At 45.7% G+C, this 24,957-nt stretch overlaps 1 protein-coding gene across 2 annotated transcripts in view; it reads left to right on the forward strand.

Annotated features, from left to right (window-relative positions):
* Window positions 1-730: 730 nt before the first annotated feature.
* LMOD1 (leiomodin 1) overlaps window positions 731-24,957 on the forward strand; it is a 42,009-nt gene continuing 17,782 nt past the window's right edge. For both annotated transcript variants that reach the window (XM_038380020.2, XM_043500471.1), the window contains exon 1: window positions 731-1,139. In XM_038380020.2, coding sequence (XP_038235948.1) covers window positions 879-1,139 — 261 coding nt within the window. In that variant the 5' untranslated portion in view covers window positions 731-878. The remainder of the gene's footprint in view (window positions 1,140-24,957) is intronic.

Raw genomic sequence — 24,957 nt, forward strand, 5'->3', positions numbered from 1 at the left:
TGCTCACCCAATACACATACCAATCAGGCAATAGTCATCTTCAATTTTAAAAACCTGTAGCCAGAAATAGCCAATGTACTCCTGGGGTTTTTTGGAAGGAGAAAATTGTATGGGTTTCCAAATGAAAGAATGTAGATTTGCTTTAAAAGGACGGGAGACTGTAAGAGATTTCAGGGAACTGTAAATATATACAGGGAACATTTTGTGAAAATGAAAACTTTTTAAAATCCTGTGCAGGCATATAATGGTCTCCCGCATACTATTATCAAATTCAGCAGAAAGCTGGGAATTGACAGAATGTGAGTTCCAGCTACACATTTCACCCCTGTGATGGGGAAGCAAACTGTATATTACAAGTAGCTTTAATGCCTTTGCTGTCAGATCTTGAAGCTGCATATGGACACATCCTAAAGATCTGCAGCTTTGGTTCTTTCCTCCCTGGTTTCAAAGCCCCAGCCTAGCAGCTTGTGTGTTTTTGCATATTTTCTCACTGCGTTGTCCCATTGCCTTTAAAAGGCTAAACGTTCAGTACTAAATTTGGTCATGCAGCTCTTCCAGATTCCCTGGAATGTCCTCAGGTTTCAAACTCCTCTGATAGAAAGAAAGCCCACCTCCTGCCTTTCCTGATTGGTTTTTCTGAACCAGGCTGTATAGCTGTTAAATGTAATTGGCCAGCTATTTTACCAACCCCTGTCCTCCCTTTATAACCAATTTATCCTAGATTGCAGTAAGTTAGAGCTGCTTAGATTTAACACTTCAGCACCTGAACGGTGGGGAGGGGAGGAAGTAGCTTCTGGTCTTCTATTATTTAACTAATTTTCCTCCACTCTTTGGCTTTGCATATCATCACAGCTGTGTTTCACCTACAAACTGCCAAGATGTCCAGGGTAGCAAAATACAGAAGGCAAGTCAGTGAAGATCCAGATATTGATAGCTTATTGTCTACTTTGTCTCCAGAGGAAATGGAAGAGCTAGAAAAGGAGTTGGATGTGGCTGATCCGGATGGAAACATCCCTCTGGGGCTCAGGCAGAGAAACCAAACTGACAAGCACTCAACTGGCTTATACAACCGAGAAGCAATGCTCAACTACTGTGAAAAGGAGACCAAGAAACTTATTCAGAGGGAACTGTCAGTGGACGTAAGTCACATCTGCCAGTATTTGAGTTGTAAACAGGGACGTTTGGAGAGAACTCCATCAGGCTAGCTTAAGGGACAGAATGGAAACTAACATTTAGGAACAATTGGCATGTAGGAAAGTGAGCAGGCAAGTTCCATGGCTGGGTGCTGAGAAATCTAAATGGCATCCCTTTCTATTCAGGGGATGGGCAGATGCATTGGGAAGGGGTCAGGGAAATTCTTGAAATCCCAACATTATTCAGAAGTACAGAAGCCCTTGCTACTGCCTGAAATTTTTTTCTGTTTGACTCTGGTAATCCACTAACTAATGTAAGGCTAACATCCTTTGGCAAGGCTTTTATGGGAGGCAGCTTTTCCAACTGAACACTCTTCAAGACTTCAGTGCATTAAAAGAATCCACAGTTGTGTGTTCTCCACATTTGTTCTCTTTGGTTTTGGAGAATTCCACTACCCCAATCTTTTCAGTTCATCATATATATACATATTTGAAAGATTTCTTGGAATAGCAGAAAAAATGGGTGGTGGATTTGTTGTCCTATGAAAATCTGTGTCAGAAGTAGGTGTTGTAGTGCACTAAGCCAGCGGGTCTCAAACTTTTGTACTGGTGACCCCTTTCACATAGCAAGCCTCTGAGTGCGACCTCCCTTAGAAATTAATAACACTTTTTGATATATTTAACACTGTTATAAATGCTGGAGGCAAAGCAGAGTTTGGGGTGGAGGCTGACAGCTCACGACCCCCCATGTAATAACCTCCCGACCCCCAGTTTGAGAACCCTGCACTAAGCCATTTGGTTTGTGATTTTTATTGTCAACGTAATTCAACTGAAGTTCACTCTTTTGTTAGAGTTGGATTTATTTATGCTTCTTTTCTATTCATTTCTCTTTTTCTCTACCTGGAAAGTCTCATCAGTTTCTCAGGTACTGTGAATTTCTCTCTTTCAATGGCTTGCTCTCAGTTTGGCTTGTGGTTTCTTTGTCATGTGCCTCCCATTCAAGGCTTCTTATATGTAGCTTTGATGGAAGCCAGTTCCATTTTTCTGCAACATTTATTACCCTATGGAGTAGGAATACACAGCATTTGCTTCAGCCTTGGGAGGGTGGGGAAATGTTGGCTCGTATTTGCCATTTTCTGCAAGGTTGTTTTTTTTTTTTTGCTATGGCAAACTGGAGCCGCACCCAAAAGGGCGAATGATAGGTCCTTCTACTTGACTTCCATGTCCTGGGCCTGACTGTAGGTGCTGTAAAAGGACAGGACTGAGGGAAAAAAACAGTGTGAGCATAGTAAAGGCTTATGTGAAATACCCATTTTAACAGTCTGTATTGGCTCTAATTTCTTACCTGTTCCAGTTTATCCAGGGACACCTTGAATCTGCCAGCTCACAGCTGAGTAATCAAGCCCTAAACTAGACTGTAAACTCTTTGAGCCAGGGATTGTCTTATGTATTTGTACAGCATTTGTTGTAATAGAGCCTCAATTCTGGCTGGGGCCTCGGGGTATTGCCAGAATATTGCAGATTTAGAAGGAACAAACAAGATATTTGCTATCTAAATGAAGAGTTCAATATTTCTCTCTCTCCCCACTCCTCATGGTTTGAATACTGCTGGGGGATTTGGTCTCACTCTGATGTGGCCTGGCAGTTTTTCTCTAGCAGGGCACTCACTGACTTCCACAATGATCTATATAGGACATTCCGTGTAAGTTGATGGACTTCTGCCCACTCCCAGAGACTGTACTTAACAACTCACTGTCTAGATACTATGGCTGTAAAGTACAGTTCACCTTAGTACCACAGGTCCAAATTTATTCTCTCACTTGCTGACTGGCATGCAGTGGGAGATGTGCCCTTTGCAATGTAAACCAGGCAGAATGAAGAATTCCTGTTACGATAAAACAAATAGTTGTGTAAAGAATGGAATCTTGAGTAGGAGTAGGGAGGTCATATTACTCTTGTGTTTGGGGCTGGAGCAACTACTACTGGAATCCTGTGTCCAGTTCTGGTGCCCACAATTCAAGAAGGATGTTGATAAACTGGAGAGGGTTTGGATAAGAATCGTGAGAATGATTAAAGGATTAGAACCCTGCCTTACTGTAAGAGAGGCAAGGAGTTCAATCTCAATAACAAAAGAAAAGGATGACTTGATCACAGTCCATATGGTCTAGATCAACAAAGGTCCTCGAGTGCCTAAGTCCAACTTAAGCACTGCTGACATTGTGTGTGCACCTCATGCTAGTGGTCAGGGCACTCAGCTAGGCTGGGGGAGACCCAGGTTCACATCTCTGTTCTGCCTGATTTGGAGAAGGGACTTGAACCTGGGTCTATAATAGGATGGCTTTTTGGTGTGTTGTTTTTGCATACATTTCACTACTGCCCAGCTTAGGCAGCTTGTTGACTTCCGAGATCCCTTTCTTGGATGTCTAACGCTCTCCACACATTGTATAGGGAGCCTGGACACCTAATGCAGGGCTAAGGATTCTGTGAGGTGGCCAGGCATCTTGGAGTTACACATTACAGTGCCTAAGTCCCTTTTTGGATCGAGCACTAGGTACCTACATGGGGAACAGCAATTTCATGACAGCGGGCTCTTCAGTCTAGCAGACACCGGTCTAACAAGATCCAGTGGCTGGAAGGTGAAGCTAGACATTCAGTCTAGAAATAAGGTGCAAATTTTTTACAGTGAGAGTACTTAACCATTGGAACAATTTACCCATGGCTGTGGTGGGTTCTCCATCACTCGCAATTTAAAAATTAAGATGATGTTTTTCTAAAAGATCTGCTCTAGTTTAAATAGAGGACTTAATTCAGTCCATTGGCCTGTGTTATGCAGAAGGTCAGACTAGATGATTACTGGCTGGCTTTATGGTCTATGAATCTACAAAATGATGTTAGGAAGAGCTTGTGACAGTCAGCATTTTGCAATGGCATGCAGACAACCCAAGTTCACAGTGAGCATTCAAGAGCTGTCATTTGGAAAGCCTAAATAATCAGGATGCATGAGATGTGCTGGTTCTCAATAGATTGTAAGAAGGCTTCTGCTACTTCTTGCATTTGGCATCTATGGTGATGGCACATAGTTTTTATTCACAGGCAACACTAACCCTGAGCTGGAGTTAGATGAGAAAGTATCTGTAATAAAAAGGAAGAGAAAGGAAAACGTGATTTTCGAAAACTAGAAAGCTAGGAATGTTGTCATTAAGGCTAAACTTTAAATAAGTTGTAAAATATGCAGATTCACCCCGAGGGGGGGGTGTTGTGGGGGAAGGACTTTAGGGTGGAGTAGGTGAGGGGAAGGACTGTGGGAGTGACTCACTTTTCAAAGTAGACGTGCACAGTAAGAAGAGATTTGAAGGAGAACAGCAAGGTTAGTTGCTCTGTGGCTGGAAGAATGGGGCTGTGGTCCTGGTGTCTTGAGGGTGCTGCTTTCTCTCTAAGTTGACCCGCAGTAACTTTAGGCTGTGGAAGACAAAGCATATTGGCTGTTGGTCAAAACTCTTTGATAAAATTGGCCCTGTTAGATTGCATTGCAGTAATTGGATATTGTGGAGCTAACTTACTTCTTCTATTTCCACCCCGGAGGGAAAGAAAAAAAATATCCCTCAACTCCTTCCCCCCTCTTGGCATTGTTAGGAACTGGAGATTAGCACTTGTAAAATACCAAGTCCCAGCTCTAGCAGTTCAGCGCCTTCTGCTCTTTTGTGGGCCACACAGATTGGGAGAGAGCTCATATGACCACAGTGGCTATCACCAAAAGCAGGCCACTTTTGTTACTCTCTAGAATGTAGGAGGCATGTACAGAATTACTATTATTTTGTTAGACAGCTTTAGCATACTGGACACAGTTGGAGCTTTCTGATTTGCTCTCTGTGTTATCAGTTAATACCATGGCAATAATGCCCAGTGACTACACAAATCACTTTCCCGGTGTATAGATTTTATATCACGATTATCTTTGGGTGTACATTTGGAGCTACTATTGCATCTTGTGGAGGGGGTGAAGTCACTTAGCTTTCAGCTTTGTGCTTTACAAGCCCTCATGTATTCTCCGTGCACACCCTGGTCTCATGCTCCTGATTAAGTAACTCAAGCAAAAATGTTACAAGCAGAAAACAGAATTGAAAGCGTGGGTGAGGAAGGGACGGGGCGAGGACCAACAAGGGAAGGGCATAAAGTTTCTTTTGACTGTAATGACTGTAGAAACATCTTAAAGATTTTACTATCTATTGGGTCTGAGTTTCCAGTAACTGGAAATGAGACCAGTTTTTTTTCTTCCTTAAACTATAGAAAGTGCCTGAATCCAGGGGATTTTCTTTCTAGGTCCACGTTAGAACATCATACTGCATGACATTATTTCTAAGCAGCTAATTTTGCAAGGCAGCATGGGTGTTCACAGGTCCAATGGCAGGCAATACAGAGCCCTCACGACTTCCCCAGGGCATGCCTGGTTTTGTTTAACATTCCAGTGCCTTTAACAAGGATTACAGGAGGAAGGCTATACACGCTAACCCAGGCAGTGGCGAGAATTTTGTTGATATCTTAAATATGCACCTTTTAAAGAGATACTGACCAGACTGCTAAGCTAAAATGATACTTACCAATGGGAGTGTGGATTGTAGAAACATTGCAATTTTCCTGCCACCCCCACCACCATTCTTCTTAGTAGCAGAGTATTAATATTTATGAGAACTCTTTGAAGCACTTGGAGACCATTCTAGCTCTGCTGTAGCCCTTGTTTGGGAAGAACTGATCACTTTTCCTGGATCTGGCAAAATATACAGGAGCAAACTGTGGTATTGTAGAGAGAGGGTTTCAGCCCTGCTAACCCTTGAAGTATCTCTTGAACTGATTTTTGTTTTCGGAGGACTAGCTCCAGACATCCCAAATGCCTGCTGAATCTTGGAGGAGTGAGGTGAAAAGGGCAAACTTGGGTAACCATGAAGATGTTTATAAACAACCCAAAATAGAAGTGAGCTTCTCTGCACTGGGGAGCCAAGTCCACATCTTGGTTATGCATTAATGAACCTTTGTTTCCTGTTGCTAGTGAGTGAAAATATCTCCCAGTTCAGTCATTAGCCTTAGGAAGGTGTCTCTCTTTAGAAGCACTTAACAGAACCTCAGACCTGCACGAGATCCATGTATCAGGGGGCTTATGTGAAACTAGGCATTGAGGTGAAATTTAGGTCAGGGATCTACAAAAAGATTTTCAATATCAGAGGGCTCTTTAATCTAGCAGACAAAGGCATCACAAGATCCAATGGCTAGAAGCTGAAGCAGGCTAGAGATGTGGTGCACATTTTTAATGGTGAGGGTAATTAACCATTAGCACAGTGTACCTAAGGAGACGTGATGGATTCTCCATTGCTGAAAGTCTTTAACCAGGATTAGATGGCTCTTTCTAAAAAATAAGCTCTAATTCAATCACAAACTATAGGCTCAATGCAGGAATCACTGAGTGAAATTCACTGGCATATATATGGGGGGGGGTTGTTCTTGTGGGGATATTGTTGCTGAGCACCAGGAATTGTGCTTTGGGTTTCCTTGACTCTCTCTCTCTCTAGTTTTGGGGCTTGAGGAACTGAATAAAGAGTTATCCTGCTGGGTTCTGTCTAGAGTGATTTCTGCTAACTATTTGCCAGACCTCTCCCCTTAGTTTATGTTCTGCACACACATTATCTCTGGGGACCCGCCCCAGAGCATCCCATAGTCCATTAGTCAGGGCTCTAAAGTTCAAAGCCCTGTTCCACAGAGTAGGGAATTGAGCATGTGTCTCCCTGGTCCTGGTAAGTGTGTGAACCAGTAGGCTAAAAGCTGTTGTTACTTCTCCCTCTTCTCCAGTCTGTTTGGGGAAGTTGAGGCATGCTCTGAGCATGCCTTCTGAATTGGGCCCCCAGGCAAGAGGAGGGGGGATAACTAGTTTGAAGATCCCACTGGAGCTTGGGCAGGCAGTAGGCGCACATCCTCACTGGCAGAAACATCGGCCCTAGGGTCTCCAGGCATCCGTTTTTTTAGAACGCCCAGTCGAAAAGGGACCCTGTTCCCCATTCCTGGCCAATGGGAGCTGCAGGGAGTGGTGTCTGAGATCAGGGGCAGCACGCAGAGCCTCTTGGCCATCCCTAGGCCTAGGAGCCAGAGGGACATGCCGGCTGCTTCCCAGGAGCTACGTGAAGTGAGTGGTGCCTGGAGCCTGCACCTCTCACCCCCTTCCATGCCCCAACCCCCTGCCCCAGCCCTGAGCCCCCTCCCACACTCCAAAACCCTTGGCCCAGCTCGGAGCCCCCTCCTGCACCCCAAACCCCTCACCCCAAGCCCCACCCCAGAGCCCACACCCCCAGCCAGAGCCTTCACCCCCTCTCACACCCCAACCCCTTGCCCCAGCTCAGAACTCCCTCCCACACCCAAACTCCCTCCCAGAGCCCGCACCCTGCCCCAGTACCTGAGCCACCTCCCACACCCAAGCTCCCTCCTGGAGCCCACACCCCTTCCCACACTCCAAATGCCTCGGCCCCAGCCCAGAGCCCTCTCCTGCACCCCAAACTCCTCATCCCTGGACCCACCCCAGAGGCCACACCCCCAATTGGAGCCCTCACCCCCTCCTGCACCCCAGCCCCCTGCCTCAGCCTGGAGCCCCCTCCAGCACCCTGAACCCCTCATTTCTGGCCCCACCCCAGTGCCCACACCCCCTCCTGCACCCCAACCCCCTGCCCAGCCCAGCCCGGTGAAAATGTATGAGTGAGTGTGGGGGAGAGTGAGCAACAGAGGGAAGGGGGATGGAGTGGGCGGGGACTCAGAGAAGGGGCGGAGCAGGGCAAGGATGTTTGGTTTTATGCAATCAGAAAGTTGGCAATCCTAATCGGCACCTTCAAGGCTAGGTGGCAGCTGAGCAGGGATTTTGAGAATCTCGGTTATGTCTAAATGTTGGACTTAGGCCTAAGTGTCAGGTAGGTAAGTCGCATTGTGGATCTCTCTCTAGGAGTATATCTACCCCTTCTCTTGCTATTTGCCTTTACAGCAGAAACCCATGGGCCTTGGTGTTTCCTCCACCCTCCATGGCAGTGGATTGATGTCTCTTTGTTTTGCCTCTCTGCCCCTTTTTCGCTTGGTGGAAATTTTAGTTTCTCCTTTAGAGTCCCCATCCATCCACAGCCTCACTCACAACAACAAGCCTGTGCTTTTCACACCAGCCTGGGCAGAGACTGCATCTTCTCCTATACGTGAAAAGTGCGAGCACATTGGGGCACTATCCTAGTACCAAAAATAAATACTGTTTTATGGGGGTTCTCTTCTCCCAAACCGCACCGTTAGAGACTTCTGATTAGCAACCTGCTTTCCAGTCACAGAGCCTGTAAAAGCTGTCCCAAACATAAGCCAGAAGGAGTAGAGTTTTCCCTGAGTAAGCACTTTGGGATTTGGCCCTGGGATAGCAGGGACTTCTGAAAGCCAGGAGTGAAGCTCATTGTGGGACCAGGAATGGAATAGCAGTGGGTATTGCCAGTCAGGGTATTGGTAAATTTGCAAATGTGCAGAGCAGCTGCTGACTGTCCCTAGGGCAATGGATCTCTGTACTTCTGAGCAGTAGATAGCCTCACAAAACTTAAAAGAATGAACCCTCCCCAAATGAGAATTTGAGCTATCTCTGTTGAGTTTTCCAACACCTCTGTTATTACCAATCTTCAGGAATGGTCCTCACATACACTAATGTTCAGAGTGGACGGACTCCCATTTCAGAGCAATTAAACCTTCGAGAGCCTCCTATTGCTCACATATCCCATGCCCTACAGGAGGTTTTGTCTGAACCAATATGCTTGAGGATTTCCCTATGCTTTGGAGCAATATAGTTTATCTTTTGTTAAAAAACATTGCTACTGGGCAGAACTTTGTTCTTCCATGCCATGTTTTGAAATTAACAACTATTGAAAAGGGATCTCAGAAGTAGTTTACACACTCCAAATGTACTGCATTTGAAGAGTCTAGCTTTCAGAGGATGGTTGGAGAATGTAGAGCAATGGAAACATTGGGTGTTAGCCCTAACTGGTGTAATAAACTGGCTGAAAATCTCCTTTCATTTTGACTGGATTGCCCCAAGGAACCAATTCTAAGAGAAGCACCAATATAAGAAAACAATATTCAGTTGGAGAGCAGCAGTCTATAGCCCCAATAACATACACTTGAGTTCCCGATAAAGTCTCCCAAAGGTTCCTACTACTCTCTCTGAATTGTTACTTGGGCTGGTGCAGTACTTCATGCTGTGCAATTCTGAATACAGGATTTATGCTTGTGTCATCTTTGGGAGACGATGCCACCAAAAGCTAAATCTACAAAACTTTAACTCTGTGTAGAAGCTGCGGAGAGCCGAGAGATTTTCTTAAATTTCATGGACATACTCCTGAGCTTGCTATTTTTTTCTGACACTGTTTAGAAAAAACATGTTCCAGACTTGGGTAGCCGGGACAGGTTTGAGGGAAATCATAAAAGAAGAAAACAAATGGTTGTATAATTTTCTAAACATGTTAAGGATTTTGTGACTAACACTGATGCATTTAAATTCTGCTACTTTGTTTACCAGCCATTTCTGTAGACTTGCCAGGCACGTTCCTTCATCAACTCTGGAGACCATCTTTCTCTTTCTCCCCTCCCCCCAACACACACTTCTTCTTCCATACACCTTGCTCTGGGCATTGTCATGGTCTCATGTAACCTCACTGTCTGGTGTTCATTTAGCCTGGTCTGCAAAGCAAGCAATAGGCTGTAGCAATGACCATGGGGGTGTGTGAGGTTACCCTCCCCAGCTGCATGTGGATCACCCCCTTTCTGTGAAATTGGGGAAGGAGAACAGATGCTGCTATGGACATACATCCCCCCAACTAACACACAGAGAGTGCACTGAAAAGTGAATGCACACTGACAGGACACTAATGTGTGTCTGTTCTGGATAGGGGCTATTCCAGCAGACAGCAGCTGGAGATGGAACAGGCAGTGACCACTCACAATCCCAGGTTGCCTGTATGTCTCTTTCTTACAACAATTTTTACAAAACACCAAAATAAAGCCTTTGGAAAAACATTTTCTAACAATCCGGAATAGAACAACTAATCCCCTTTCTTTCTCTATTAACTTTAATTGTAGGGAATTAAATCCACTCCAGCTTCTGGAATATGGAATAGGCAGGGTATCATAACCTACAATCAGTTCTTTAAAAAGAGGGGAAAGACACTTGAGACTTCGTAGACATGATATCTAGCTGTCTGCAGTACCTGTTTGTGTCTTCAGATCCTTTAGAAAATACAGATACTTTGCACTATATGGCTATAGTAGTAGAAAAGTTTTTTTTTTTGAGGGGCTCATTTCATCTTTGTTCACCTAACTTCCTGATTATCAAACAGAAAATAATATGTTTTATTATATTAAATTGCTCATAAATGGAGTTCATCAGCAGCAAAAATGTGCTGCTGATCAGTTTTATACTCGCCCTGCAACTACAGAGAAGAGCACACGTGGGTTCTGTTCTCAGCCATTCTATAGCTGGTTGCAGAACAGACACACATCCCGTACTCTGTCATGAATCATAGAAGATTAGGGTTGGAATAGACCTCAGGCAGTCATCTAGTCCAACCCCCTGCTCAAAGCAGAACCAACATCAACTAAATCATCCCAGCCAGGGTAACCCATTCCAGTGCTTCACCATCCTCCTAGTGAAATAGTGTTTCCTAATATCCAATCTAGACGCCCCCCACAACCCACTGCAACTTGAGACCATTTCTTCTTCTTCTGTCATCTGTCACCACTGAGAACAGCCGAGCTCCATCCTCTTTGGAACCCCCCCCTTTCAGGCAGTTGAAGGCTACTATCAAATCCCCCCTCACTCTTCTCTTCTGCAGATTAAACAAGCCCAATTCCCTCAGCCTCTCCTCGTAAGTCATGTGCCCCAACCCCCTGATAGTTTTCATTACCCTCTGCTGGACTCTCTCCAATTTGTCCACATCCTTTTTGTAGTGGGAGGCCCAAAACTGGGTACAGTACTCCAGATGTGGCCTCACCAGTGCCGAATAGAGGGGAATAATCACTTCCCTCAATCTGCTGGCAGTGTTCCTACTAATACAGCCCAATATGCCATTAGCCTTCTTGGTAACAAGGGCACACTGCTGACTTGAATCCAGTTTCTCATCCACTTTAATCGCCAGAAGAACTGCTGCTTAGCCAGTTGGTCCCCAGCCTGTAGCAGTGCATGGGATGCTTCCAGCCTAAGTGCAGGACTCTGCCCTTGTCCTTGTTGAACATCATCAGATTTCTTTTGGTCCAATCCTCCAATTTGTCTAGGTCACTCTGGACCCTATCCCTGCCCTCCAGTTTATCTCCCCCTCCCCCAGTTTAGTGTCATCCATGAACTTGCTGAGGGTGCAATCCATCCCATAATCCAGATCATTAATGAAAATGTTGAGCAAAACTGGCCCCAGGACCAACCCCTGGGGCACTTCATTTGATACCAGCTGCTGACTAGATATCGAGCCATTGATCACTACCCATTGGGCCTGACAATCTAGCCAGCTTTCTATCCACCTTATCGTCCATTCATCCAATCCATACCTTTTTAACTTGCTGTGGGAGACAGCATCAAAAGCTTTGTTAAAGCTTTACTTGTGATCTTTCCTTTTTCTTTTCTCCCCCACCCCTTTTTTTTAGTTTAAAATGAAAATTATTGTAGACAAAGTAAAGGTTTGCTCTTTGTGTTTGGAAACATAACAAGCATTGTGATGAGGACTATAAGCTCCTAGACTGCTAAGGAACAGCACAATAGTCTGGTTAAAAAGGGAAAGGGCGAACTATGGAAATAGGAAAAGTTTGTAGTTTAATGAAAAGCAAGAATAATTAGGATGATATGCACACAGATATGAACTGCACTTTCATGTAAATACTGTGTAAGACAATGGCATAAAAATATTTTGTTTCTAATGCTATTAGGAAAAGGGACATTTGCAAGGTTTGTGTTTTCCAAAGGAACTGGGTGAGTTGCAGTATAAAGTTTGGCCAGAGGTTCTTAGGATGTTCCAAAAACAAACTTCCTAGCTGAAAAATGTTAGTTCCATCTAAGGGCACAAATGGAGGAAGAAAATGATTCTGAATTTCTAACCAAACTATAAAAGCATCTTCATTCCATATTTACGTATAGGACAGCTATATAGGACTGCAGTGAAATACATGAAGACACTGTATTGTTTAATTTATATGGACTGAGTTGCCACTGATGAGGGAATTGTGTTCATTTTCTATTTATGGTTAGCTGGTAAGTTGACTTATAGAGCAGAAAGGGAATTCAGACGCTTTATGTATTGTTTTTCCCCTCAGCATTATTACGTCATTCATACATTAAAATGGCCTCTCTGACTCAACTCCCTATGGGGCAGTCACACTGAACCAGCTGTGTCACTCAATCTTCCCCATGTCTCAGTGGGCACCATGGCACTTCGGCGCATGCATCCTCTCACAATGTATTTCATAGGAGATGACATTTTCAGGGCAATTATATCTTCCCCCATAGTAACATGTGCAGTGTGGGGATAGAAGCATCAAATGAAGAGGGTTCTTTTCAAATATTTCCAAATCAATTGTGTATTGATGGTGGCAAAACATCATCATGGTGAAATATCACATGATGAAACTACATGATCCCTTCTCAGTTTCCTCACTACCTTTTCCAAAAGCTTAGTGGCAAATAGGGATAAATAACACCCACGGAATTCCTAGGAAATAGCTAAATTGAAGAAATAAGGCAATGAAGGGGACCCTCAATATACCACCTCCTGCTGAGAGAACCAAGATCAGGTCACATCTGATTAGGACTTTCATACTTGTGGAAGAGCCATGTTTCCATCTGACTCATTATCAGGCCAGATTGAGCAGCGACCAGAACTGGGACCAAATATTTCACTTGTACTCATCTGTTCTGAATGTGCTGTAAAGTGCGAGGAATTAGGTGAGTACGGTTTGCATAGCAATGGGCCCGCCGAAGAGGAAACGTAAACAGAACAGTTATTGGCCAGCATGATCAGGCTGAATTGGTAGGTGCCAAGACACTTGGAACAAGTCAGAGCCCAGCAGTTTTAGAAGCTTTAATCTCCATAGGCCACCTCTCCAGATGAAGATAACTGCAGTTTGTTCCATTTGATGCAAAAGTCTCACCTCTTGGCCCACAGACCATGTGGCCCTTCATTTGGATAACCCTGCTTTATTTAAGTATCATGTTCTGGGTAAAAGTTTCAGAAGTCCCCAAAATCCAGGGCCTCAAAGGTATTTAGGTGCGTAACTGGGGGAGGAGAAAAATAGGCTTTTCTTATAACCTCTATCCCAAGTCATTCTGTGCATCTAGGTCTCAGGCAAAAGTGTTTACGGGCCAGGTTTCCAAAGGTATTTAGGCACCCAAAAATGCAGATAGGTGCCCAGTTGGATTTCAGAAGTGCCTGACTCCGTAGGAGCCTACGCAGTGCTGACAGTCCCACTAGATGGGCATCTTCATTTTTAGGCACCTCAATATCTTTAAAAATCTGATCCTAAGGCAGTTTTGAAAATAGTACTGTCTATCCCTACTGAACCTCCCATGCCTCCTCATTCCAAGGTGGTATTCCTGCTAATCCTCACCTTCTGGGCCAATGTGTCTTTCATTTGCCCTTGGCACCGGAAACAGGGGCTGGCACAGGTGGCTCTGCCAGTGCCTATTCATGACTATCCTTCTTGCAAAAAAAATCCAACTGCAAATAGCCTCCTGAATTTAGTTTGTTTCCTAATTCAGAGATTTCAAGGCCAGAAGGGACCATTGTGATCATCTAGTCCAGAGGTGGGCAAACTATGGCCTGCAGGCAACATCCAGCCCGCGGGACTGTCCTGCCCAGCCCTTGAGCTCCTGGCCGGGGAGGCTAGCCCCTGGCCCCTCTCCGGGTGTCCTCCTTCCTCCGCCACCTCAACTCGCTGTGCCGCCAGCACTCTGGGCGGTGAGGCTGCGAGCTCCTGCCGGGCAGCACAGCAGTGTGGCTGGCTCCGGCCGGGCAGCGTGGCTGCCAGACATGCTGCTCTGAGCAGCATGGTAAGGGGGTGGGGAGTGGGGGGTTGGATAAGGGGCAGGGGGTCCCAGGGGGCAGTCAGGAGACAGGGAGCAGGGGGCAGTTGGATAGAGCGGAGGTTCGGTGGGGCAGTCAGGGGATGGGGAACAGAGGGGTTGGATAGGTGTGGGAGTCCCGGGAGGCCTGTCAGGGAGTGGGAGTGTGGATAGGGGTCGGGGCAGTCAGGGGACAGGGAGCAGGGGGGGTTGGATTGCGAGTGGGGTCCCGGGGGGTGGTTAGGGGCAGGGGGTCTCAGGAGGGGGTGGGCAGGGGACAAGGAGCAGGGGGGAGTTGCATGGATTGGGAGTTCTGAGGGGGGCAGTCAGGGGGCAGGAAGTGGGAGGGGGTGGATGGGGGCGGATAGGGGTCAGGGGCCAGGCTGTTTGGGGAGGCACAGCCTTCCCTACCCGGCCCTCCATACAGTTTTGGAATCCCGATGTGACCCTCAGGCCAAAAAGTTTTCCCATCCCTGATCTAGTCTGACCCCCTGTCTAACACAGACCAAAGAACTGCCCCACAATAATTCCTAGAGCAGATCTGTTACACAAACATCCAATCTTTATTTTAAAAAATTGTCATTGATGGAGAATCCACCACAACCCTTAGTTAGAGTAACCACTGCAACAATTTACCATTAAAAAATTATGCCTTATTTCCAGTCTGAATTTGTCTAGATTCAGCTTCATAGAATCATAGAATATTAGGGTTGGAAGAGACCTCAGGAGGTCATCTAGTCCAACCCCCTCCTCAAAGCAGGACCAATCCCCAACTAAATCATCCCAGCCAGGGCGTTGTCAAGCCGGGCTTTAAAAACCTCTAAGGATGGAGATTCCACCACCTCCCTAGGTAACCCATTCCAGTGCTTCACCACCCTCCTAGTGAAATAGTGTTTCCTAATATCCAACCTAGACCTCCCCCATTGGCTTTCAGCCATTGGATCATGTTAGACTTCCTCTACTAGATTGAAGAGCCCATTATTATATTTGTTCCCCATGTAGGTACTTATAAACTCTAATCAAGTCAGTCCTTAACCTTCCCTTTGTTAAGCTAAGTAGATTAAGCTTCTTGAGTCTGTCACTATAAGGCAGGTTTTCTAAACCTTTCATCATTCTTGTGGCTCTTCTCTGAACTCTCTGCAATTTTCCAACATCCTTCTTGAATTGTGGACACCAGAACTGGACACAGGATTCTAGCAGCGGTCACAGCAGTGCCATTTTTAATTTAATTTTGTTTTTATTTAATTACTTACGCAGTTCCATTTCCACAGCATCGAAACACCCCACATTCAATTTAAATTCAACACATATGAGTTGGCCAAATGACAGACTTGTAATGATACATCACCCAGGCATGCTGCGATGGTAAATTCTTAGTACAGAATTGGAGCTGGCAGCAACACAGTGCCTCAGAGGCTGGCAAACCTGAGCTCCAATGGTCAGAAAGATCAGATTCTGCAGGGGAAAGCTCTGCACTGGAACCCCACCTGGATGATTCATTTCTAGGCTCTGGGAAGGGACATACTCATTGCCTGCACCACCTAGTGGTCGGGGGATGTGGGGTAGGTTATCTTCCTCCAAGGCATCCTCCTTTCTTGCTACTGCCCGCCTTGTGTCACTCTTTGCTTCCAGTGGCTCAGCCCTCCAACCAGGTCTTGTGTTCAAATCCACCCCTTTTGTGGTATATATAAGAGTCCAATAACAGGGAAGTCTTTGGGATAACCAGGAGATTCAGGGCTTCCCCCTTGGACTAGGGTCTTACGGTCCAAACCCTTGTATCTTCAGGGTCTTCCTCCAACTAGGGTTCCCGCATCAGGGACAGATCTTCTGTAGTTGTCCCTTCCTAGGGGTTGACAGTAGAGCCTGGCCCACCCTCTCCACCAGGCTCTGATCCAGGTCCCAGTGGCAGATAGCTAAGTCCTGCACCCTGGAGTGTTCTGCAGCTGCCTCCTGAATCATACCCTCCTAATCCCCTCTCCTCCCACCAGGTAAAGACAAGAACTAAACACCACGCTAGAGTCTCTGGCCTTCAGAGAAGCACAGGCCCCTTCTTTGTGGGCTCAGTCAGGTCGCTACAGCCAGGTCTCAGGCAGCAAGGGCTCCTGGGGTGCAGGTCAGCTCAGCTCCCCTGTTGGCCAGTAATTGAGCCACTCTGCCCCCCCGGACACTCCTTTTCCAGCCTGTGTCGGGATGGTGGAGTGGGGGCACCTGGGCCCAGAATAGCTCTTTAGCCCCTTCCTTTCCAGTGTGGGGTTTGTACACCCCATCTCAGGAACCAACAGCAACCATGTCCTGTATTCATAACAGCCACAATGGGACAAACAAACAGGGATAAAAGCAGATTCACAGATTCTTGGACCCCAGACCAGCTAGAGCTTCATGGATCCTAAACAAGAGCTTGAGTGAATGTGAAAGCAGTGCAGACTGCAGGTATTGTACACCTGTAACAGCGCACCCTACTGGAGGGCCATTGCATTCTGCACTAGCTGAGGAGATGTATTTACAATATTTTTTAATGGGAAATAAGTGAAGTGAAGTGGTAACATTAGCAGGTGACACAAAGTCACTTGTGTCTGGTTAGTCACTACAAGGGAAGACTGTGTGGAACCTCAGAGGGACAGAACAAAGCTACCTGAATGGAAGCCATGATGGCAGATCAAATTCAGAGTTGACGTGTAAGATAATGCATGTTGGAAGAAATAATCTATAGTACTGAGACTCCCTAGTGGGCTCTATATTAATTATAACCACTCAGGAATTGGTGTGGGCACCATTGTAGACAGCTCAATGAGGACCTCCGCTAAGCAGTCAGCAGTCAGAAAAGCAAGCAAATATTAGGGTGTATAAAGAACAGGGTAGAAAATAATTTTGAAAATGTGATAATGTCATTCTATAAATGAGTGATATACCCTTGGTTGGAATACTGGGGCCAGTTCTGGTCACCACATCCCAAAAAAGATACAGCAGAAATAGAAGGGCAATGTGAATGATCAGAGGCTAGGAAAGACTTTCGTAAGGGGAGAGATTGAAAAGATTGAGACTATTTGGTTTAGAGAGAAAAGACACACAAGAGGAGACATGATGAAGGTGTATAAAATAATGAACGATTTGGGAAGGTTGATATGGTGTTTCTATTTACACTCTCCTAATACAAGTGTAAAGTCAACAAATTTAAAATTGATTTAAAAGTTTTAATTAAAGAATGCATATGTAACCTGTGGAACTCATTGCCTCAAGATATCAATGTGTTCAAGAGTTGAGCTGGTTTCTGAAAAGAAATAGACATTTTAAATATGGATAATAAGAACATCCACAACACATTAGATAGGACAAAACACATAAGGTATATAAACCTTCATGCATCATGGCATAAGCCAAACACTAACTGGTGTGAGTTAGGAAACATTTCCCCTAAAGGCAAGTTAGTCCATAATTGTGATTATTGGATTTTTGCACTTTCTTCTAAAGCACATGGTACCAGACACTATTGGAGACAGGATACTGAACTGCATGGAATCTTGGTTCGATCTGCTTGGGAATTCTCACATTCCTTCAAACCCTTTTGGTGCTCTTTGGAGGAGCCCAAGATAAAGGTCATTGCAGAAAATGAGCTGGGAGGTGACAGCAGTGTGAGTCATGGGGGTGTGCCTCCCATTCTTGATCTGTATCAAAGGCCTTGCAGGGGGCTACAGCTTGGGAAAGTTCATTTCAGCAGTAGCAATGCTGGGAGGAGGGGCTCAAAAAGGAAACAGGCAGAAGGGAGACTGCAGACTTTTAAAAATGGGGTTTATTAGAGAAACAAAACTATCCATGTGCAACGCATCCAGCAGCCTAATTGGATCTCTGGGCACTCGTTTCACAATACCCACAAGAAGATGGAGCTATTTTTGTAAAATGTCATTTTTGACAAAATAACTGAATCTTAAAGTCTGTTCATTGCATTCAGTTCAGCAAGCAAGGCCAGTTTAGGCCTAGACTTAGGGCCAGAAAAAGGTCAGTCTCTGGAGAACAGTGTTCCAGTTCTGTAGGAGCATGTTTCAGGACCATTGGCCTGGGGAGCGGAGAAAGGCAGTGGACTCTCTCGGCCTGACCAGAGGGGAAGTGGAATAAGTTTGTGCCCCTTGTTAACATAAATTAAAGGAATGGCTAAGGAACAGAAAAGAAACTGTTCATGCGTTAGGTACGTGCAGGATTGGTGGGAGGCCAGGCAGGGTCTGTAACAACAGCAATGGCATCCCTGCTTGACATTGGAAGCCAATGTCAATTTGCCAGTGCCAGAGTCACACTGTGTCTTGCCAAAAAATGCAAATATGCCAAAATGTAAGTCATCAGCAGTCTGGGAATCACCTTATTAGGGAAACTCTAGAGACAGGATGTCTGGTTGGCAAGGCAGTACCCCAAGGCATTGGGAGGGACTTCAGCATATGTGGGAAATGGACTTAGCTAACCAAAGGGAGGGAAGATCCCCACTGGAGAACGGATGTGGTCGGACGAGCTCAGGTAGAGAAGTGCCAGACTTCCTTGCGGGTGGGGAGAATGTATCTCATAGGACCTGGCTACCTTAGGAGCAGATTGGGATCCTTTGCTCACAATGAGTTGAACTTTACTCTGCTAGTAACCACACTGATTGAAATGTGACTGTTTTCAGACTAAAGTGCTACTCGATATTAGCAAGGGCAACCTCGTCTGGCTTTTAGAGCCCTCTGTCTCCAGGAACTGCTGCAATAGCTGTCCCAGAAGCGCATTTTCAGGGGCAAGCGAGCCCCACTTTAGGTCTTGCTCTCTCTGGTGGCCACTGGGAGTCGGAGTTTAGTAACCTTCAGAATATGTCCAAGGACACATCTTTTTGCCAGGAATTTAGTTGACTGTGGCCCATGCCTGGGTTATTTATGCTTGGCTGGGGAGCACAAGGAAGGGAGCTGTCCTCTCAGTTGTGGACAGTTTGGGTTAATTAATCTCTCCCATTTGCCCAGATGTTATGATAACAGGTGTATGAAAATTCAAATAACCTGCCTTTACTTGTTGGCAGCTTCCCTCATGTCTCTGTGGGAAGGAGAAGGCTCTGGCAGAGATGCTCCCACTCGCCATCAGCCTTCCTGGGCCTGCGTCTTCCCTTGGTCACGGCTACTCACTTCCGTACAGCTGGCTCCTGCTCCTCCCCTTCATCTTTGTCTTCGTCCTCTTCCATTGACTCCTCCCCTTTGTCAACTGCTCTCCATCTCCACCTCAGCCAGGGTTGGTGGGGCTGCTCCGCACTCTTGGTTCTCGCTGAGCACTCTTGTCCCACTCTGTTTTCCTTTACTCTGGGTCCTATCTAACATGAGGCTGTTATGTAGATCTTGAGACCTTCTGATGCTCCTCAGGCCTTCTGAGTAGCATTTGTAGAACATGCAGAAGCATCTTGGGCAAGCAGCTGGGCTGGTTGCTTGCAGGGCAGTAATTATGATTAAATCTCTTCATTAGAGTGACTGACACCAGCTTCCCGCACATAGTGGTCTGCTCTGGAGAGTCCCATCTCACTCACACTTTCTTGCTAGCTGCCTCTTTAACTCCCCAGACCCTCTCCAGGCCCTTGTGAGACCCCTAATGCACTGCCCATCGCTGTCTTGCAAATCCAAGATGGCGGTCAGGACCTGACAAAGCTTTGCCATTCGCTCTGTGGGTTCCCCACTTTTCCTCCATAGAGCTCAGAGACAGTGAGCAGCAGGGAACGTTCTGTCAGCTGTAGAAGGTTTTTAACAATAGAATGGGGGGAGGAGAAGAGGGACAAATGTTTGTCTCAGGTAGGGTGACCAGATGAAATGGACAAAATATCTGGACACGTCGGGGAAGCAAAAAAAAAAAAAAATTCGGCCGGAGCGGCCAAAGCTGCAATATCGGAACAAATGGCGGCACAAAGAATTAAATATCGGGACAGTCCCGATTTTATTGGGTCGTCTGGTCACCCTAGTCTCAGGTTTTACCCAGGCTGCCCTATGTTCTCTGTGCTATTCAGGTTTGCTTGCAAGGCACAAACTCCTCTCTGGAGATTATCTGCCAAGGACAAGATAAAACTCCTGCCTGCCAGTGGCCATGCAGAAAACAGTGCCCTTAATAATAGCTGGGTGAGTCAGGGAAGGGGCTGTCTGTGAAATCAATGAGAGCTAGGCACCTAAATATGTTTTAGGATCTGGACCTAACTCCTGCTCCTTGGTTGATGAGAGGTCGAGGAAAAGGAAGTCTCTTTCATTGAGGTCCAGTTTACACACACAAACTACACTGATTTGAATAAATCAGTTTCTAAATTGATTTAGTTAAAGTTGTGCAACTGTCTTGTGTGGATGCTCTTAACCCACCTGAAGAGTGGCAAATATCAATTTAGGGTAATTCAGTAACAAATAGAAGAAGGGTTTCAGAGTAGCAGCCGTGTTAGTCTGTATTCGCAAAAAGAAAAGGAGTACTTGTGGCACCTTAGAGACTAACAAATTTATTAGAGCATAAGCTTTCGTGAGCTACATGGGTATCAGCCATTCCTAACCCAATTTAAGAGCATCCACTCAAAGGGGTTGCGCCGATTTAATTAACTTAATTTAGAAATCAATGTTGTTAAATCATTGCAATTTCTGTGTGTGGACAAGGCTTGGATGTACAGAAAATTGCCTCCCAGTTTCTCTGTGGACTAGATGGTATGTGGTCCTCCACTGCCTTCCATGAGAGCAGATTTCCCCAAGTGACACATGGATTTGGATCTGTCTATTTTAGGGTTTAGTGAAGCTCCCATCACTGAAAGACATTAGCAAGGAGTTTCTGGAGCCCTGGATCACTCAGGAGTTGATGGTCCATAATTTCCAATGCTCGGTGCTCTGATGGTGAAAAATGATGCTGTCTGGGAGGTACCATCACACAGAGTCCTAAGCAAACAACACAGTTGTCTCTAAAGACCCTGGATCAGCTCTGATTTCACAGCTTGTTCTCATTCTGCCACTCAGCCATGCCACAGCCTGATGAGAAGATATTACTCATCTTGCACATATCTGAATCAATCTAGTAATCAGGTTGGAATGTTTTTGGAAGACCCCAAATTGTTTATCATAGGATCTTTTGGGTTTCAGGATCTTTTGGGTTTCACCATCTTTAAAGACAGGATACTTACGCACTGTAAGATGAATTAACTAGATTTTAGGAGGATTTAGCACTGGTGAAAGGTGCAGACTTTGACATTCCTGGACAGTGTCTAGAGTGATGTGCAGCCAATATTTGAACAAGGGGCTCCCACAAACAATTTCCCCATAACTGATAAACCCCATGTCCCACGGTGTATGTGTTTTACAGAGAAGGAAGGAAAGTCTAAGAAATCTTTTCATTTGTTTACCCATTTAAACCAAACCCCAGTCCGAACCAAGGAGGGAAGCAGCTCCCCTTAACAAACACATTCATGTTTAGCTGCCAATTCCTGGCAATGTTTACATTTTATCCCTGAGAACCAGGAAAGCTCAGCAGAGTGCATGGAGAATGGGGCAGAGTAGTGCCAGCTAGGGGCAGTTTGGAGGGGCTCTGCAGACACATTCCAAGGACATGGTTTGAAAAGACTGGTTCTTTGGTGTAATCTGGTCTATTTCAAAGGCAAAACATTCTCTTCAGATGTACTTTTACCAAGCCTGTCGATCTGTACTCTCTGCCAGGGATGACGTAACAGAGAGGCAGGGAAATCACCCCTGCCTTCCCGTCCGTTATATTGCAGGATTTTAAGAGAGTCCCCTCCAACACTTCACAGGTGGCAGCATGTAACTATTCCTCACATCACCTGCACCAATAAATCTGCCTCTGCCTTGAAGAGACCACTTCTAGGCACAGAGGGGAATTTCTGTCTCCATGATCCAGTCACTCTTTGCTTCCTGTACTGAGATGGCTAAGTAGGGTGCCATTTGCTGAAGGCTGTGTGATGTGAGCATCCAGGTTATCATCCACATCATTACTGGTATTCTTTCACTAGCCATTCTCCATCCCTAGCAATTTGTAAATTGAGATGACCCCTTTTTCTCTAGGAATTTTTGTGGGGCAGGTCTCTGGGCTGTTACACACGATCTCAGAGTAGATGTCACAATGGCCCCATCTTACCTTGGAACCTAGGAAGCTATGACAATGTCACAGCACTTTTGTGAAACTTTGGTATTCAGCCCAGACCAGTAAGGGGCTGCTATGGCTCATAGCCCTGACACCACCAGCTGACAGACAAGCAAGCAGCCACACCATGGCTTTCACCGCCCAGTTACCTTTTGCAGTGACCCCAACACCTTTCCAGTTCTGCATTTCCCGAGAGTCAGCTGCAGATGTGACAATCTGCTGGGGGTCCCAGAACTGTGAGTGACAGCACTACCCCTCTCAACCTCAGCAAAGGTGAGTGTTACTGCTGCTTAGCTGTGTGACAGCTCCCTGACATCCCAGCCTGTCTGCCTGGCCAGCAAATTCTTCAGGGCTCTGCCAGTCCAAGCTTTGCCTGGCAGGTAACAGACAGCAATCCCCAGCTCCCGAGTTCCCCAGGGTCAGCTCCCTGCAGTGTCCAGCCCTCACCTGTAGCACTCCCAGGAGTTATTCAGTTCGTTGCTCCAGTAAAGAGACAATACACTGCACCACATTAAGTGAACTGGGGTTTGACAAACATTCTGATTTCAATCGTAGCCTGAACTGGCTTATAGTAAAAGTAAAACAAGTTTATTTAACAAAAAGATTAAATGATACCAAGAGTAAGGAATAAAGTTAGAAAGGGCAACAATCAAAAGTAAAAATAAGCTTCTAAGTCTAAAATGTAATTTCAGCAACTTAGTCTTTGCCTAAGCAGCTTTCTCACCTAAAGTCAGTTCCTAGCATCTTCGACCCCCTTAACTGAAGGTTCCCCAACATTCTGTGATTTTGGTATCTCTGGCCCCTGGAACCCTCCTAGTGATGGATACCTGAATGGCTTCTCCCAAAGCTCATTGACCCTGTTCCAAGAGGCAGGAGGACCTCCCGCTGTTCTTCCCTTCCTGCGGGCTTCCCATCCCCCTACTGATTCAGATATAAATAGGGTTTCCATTGTGTTCGTTCCATGATGCTTAATTGACACTGGAGATAGGTCGATAGCTATCTTCCCTCCTGTCTGTTTCTCCTTGCATTTGGTCACAGACTGTAACACATGATATCCATTGAGTATCCATAATTCCTTCTATAGTCTTAAAACAGACATTTCACAATGATAATAATCCCCAGTGTGTCTCAGGCCTTTCAGAAAAGACCTCACTCAGTACACTTTTATCATACAGACATATTGTATACAATCAGCTGTTTCACTTGCTTATCACTTAAGGGTCAGATCCCTTGCCTTCATAGTCCAGTAAACCTTTAAATGGATTCTTTGAAAAGTCAGCCCAGACCAAACTTCTCTCTCCTGCTGGGGTTTGGATGCCATGGTGTCTTCCCAAAGCTCATTGACCCTGTTTCAAGAGGCAGGAAGGCTCCCTGGGGGGGTGCAGTCTCCATCCCCCATTGAGATTATTAAGTATTCCTCTTTCCCCACTCACTCTCCTGATGGCTATGTTCACCTTGCATGTAAAGGTGCCTTCTTTGTCTTTGATCACACCCTGTACACATTTAGGCAGGTTGAAACACGTTCCTGTGTCTGCAACAGGCCTGGTTTAGGCGTTGCTTGCCAAATGCATTTTAAGAACATAATTCTAGCCCATATTTATAACTCTTTGTTCTCCCTCCGATATGTGCACCAAGCAATGGTTTTTGGGACTAGTGTGATACCAGTTGTATGTGATATTGTATGTGACACCTTTTAGATACAGATCATGACAACCGTCTGTTAGGTGTGGTGAGTGTGCTAGACAAGAGTTGCTGACACACAGTAGTGAACCACCAGTGGACCTCTGGGTTGCAACCTTCCTATATAACATCTGCATTTTAACCTAGTTCTACACAAAGGGCCTGTCTACACTACAGCCCTAAATCGACCTATGTTAGGTCAACTTACAGCCAATGCAGTAATGACTGCAATGGCTGATGTTCACACTACCCTCCTTCTGTCGGCGGTGCACGTGCTCACTAAGAGTGCTTCCACCAACTGCTGGCTCTCAGCTCCACGCAGCTCCCCGCCGGAGCCCAGGTCCCTCCCTGGGCTCTCAGCTCCTTGCTCCCAGCTAAGAGCAGAGGGGCAGCCACTTAGGCTTCTCCCTTAGGATAGGGAGTCTCCAGGCAGCAGTCAGGGTGGGAGTGGGGAGCTGGGGGCAGCCAGACTCTTGCTACCTGGCTTTCTTGTCAATTTCACAGTTCTAGCATGGAGACGTGAAATTGACAAGACAGCCATAAGCCTATGTAAATAATGCAGTGTCTACACAGACAATGTGTCACTCTAACTACACCGACATAAGCCTCTCGTGGAGGTGGAGTTATGTCGCTGTAGTAGGGCATTTACATTGGCGGGACAGGACTGTGGTGTGTATGCTGAGATAATTAGGTCAACAAAAGCTGTTTTACATTGACCTAACTGTGTAGTGCAGAGCAGGCCTAATACCCAGATCCTCAAAGATATACTGCCATTAATTTCAGTGAGTGTTAGGCACCAAAATAGCTTTTGAGAATTCTACTAGCTGACCCACCCCAGGACTCAGGAAGGAGCAATGTGGTCTTTAGCCCTTAGTTCTTTTCTTAAAAACATTAACACAATTTGCTGCACTTCACCTTCACGCCAAACTTCTGCTAAATGCCACAGCCCAACAG

Source organism: Dermochelys coriacea, chromosome 21 (assembly GCF_009764565.3).
Source record: "Dermochelys coriacea isolate rDerCor1 chromosome 21, rDerCor1.pri.v4, whole genome shotgun sequence".
In the NCBI taxonomy this organism is placed as follows: Eukaryota; Metazoa; Chordata; order Testudines; family Dermochelyidae; genus Dermochelys; species Dermochelys coriacea.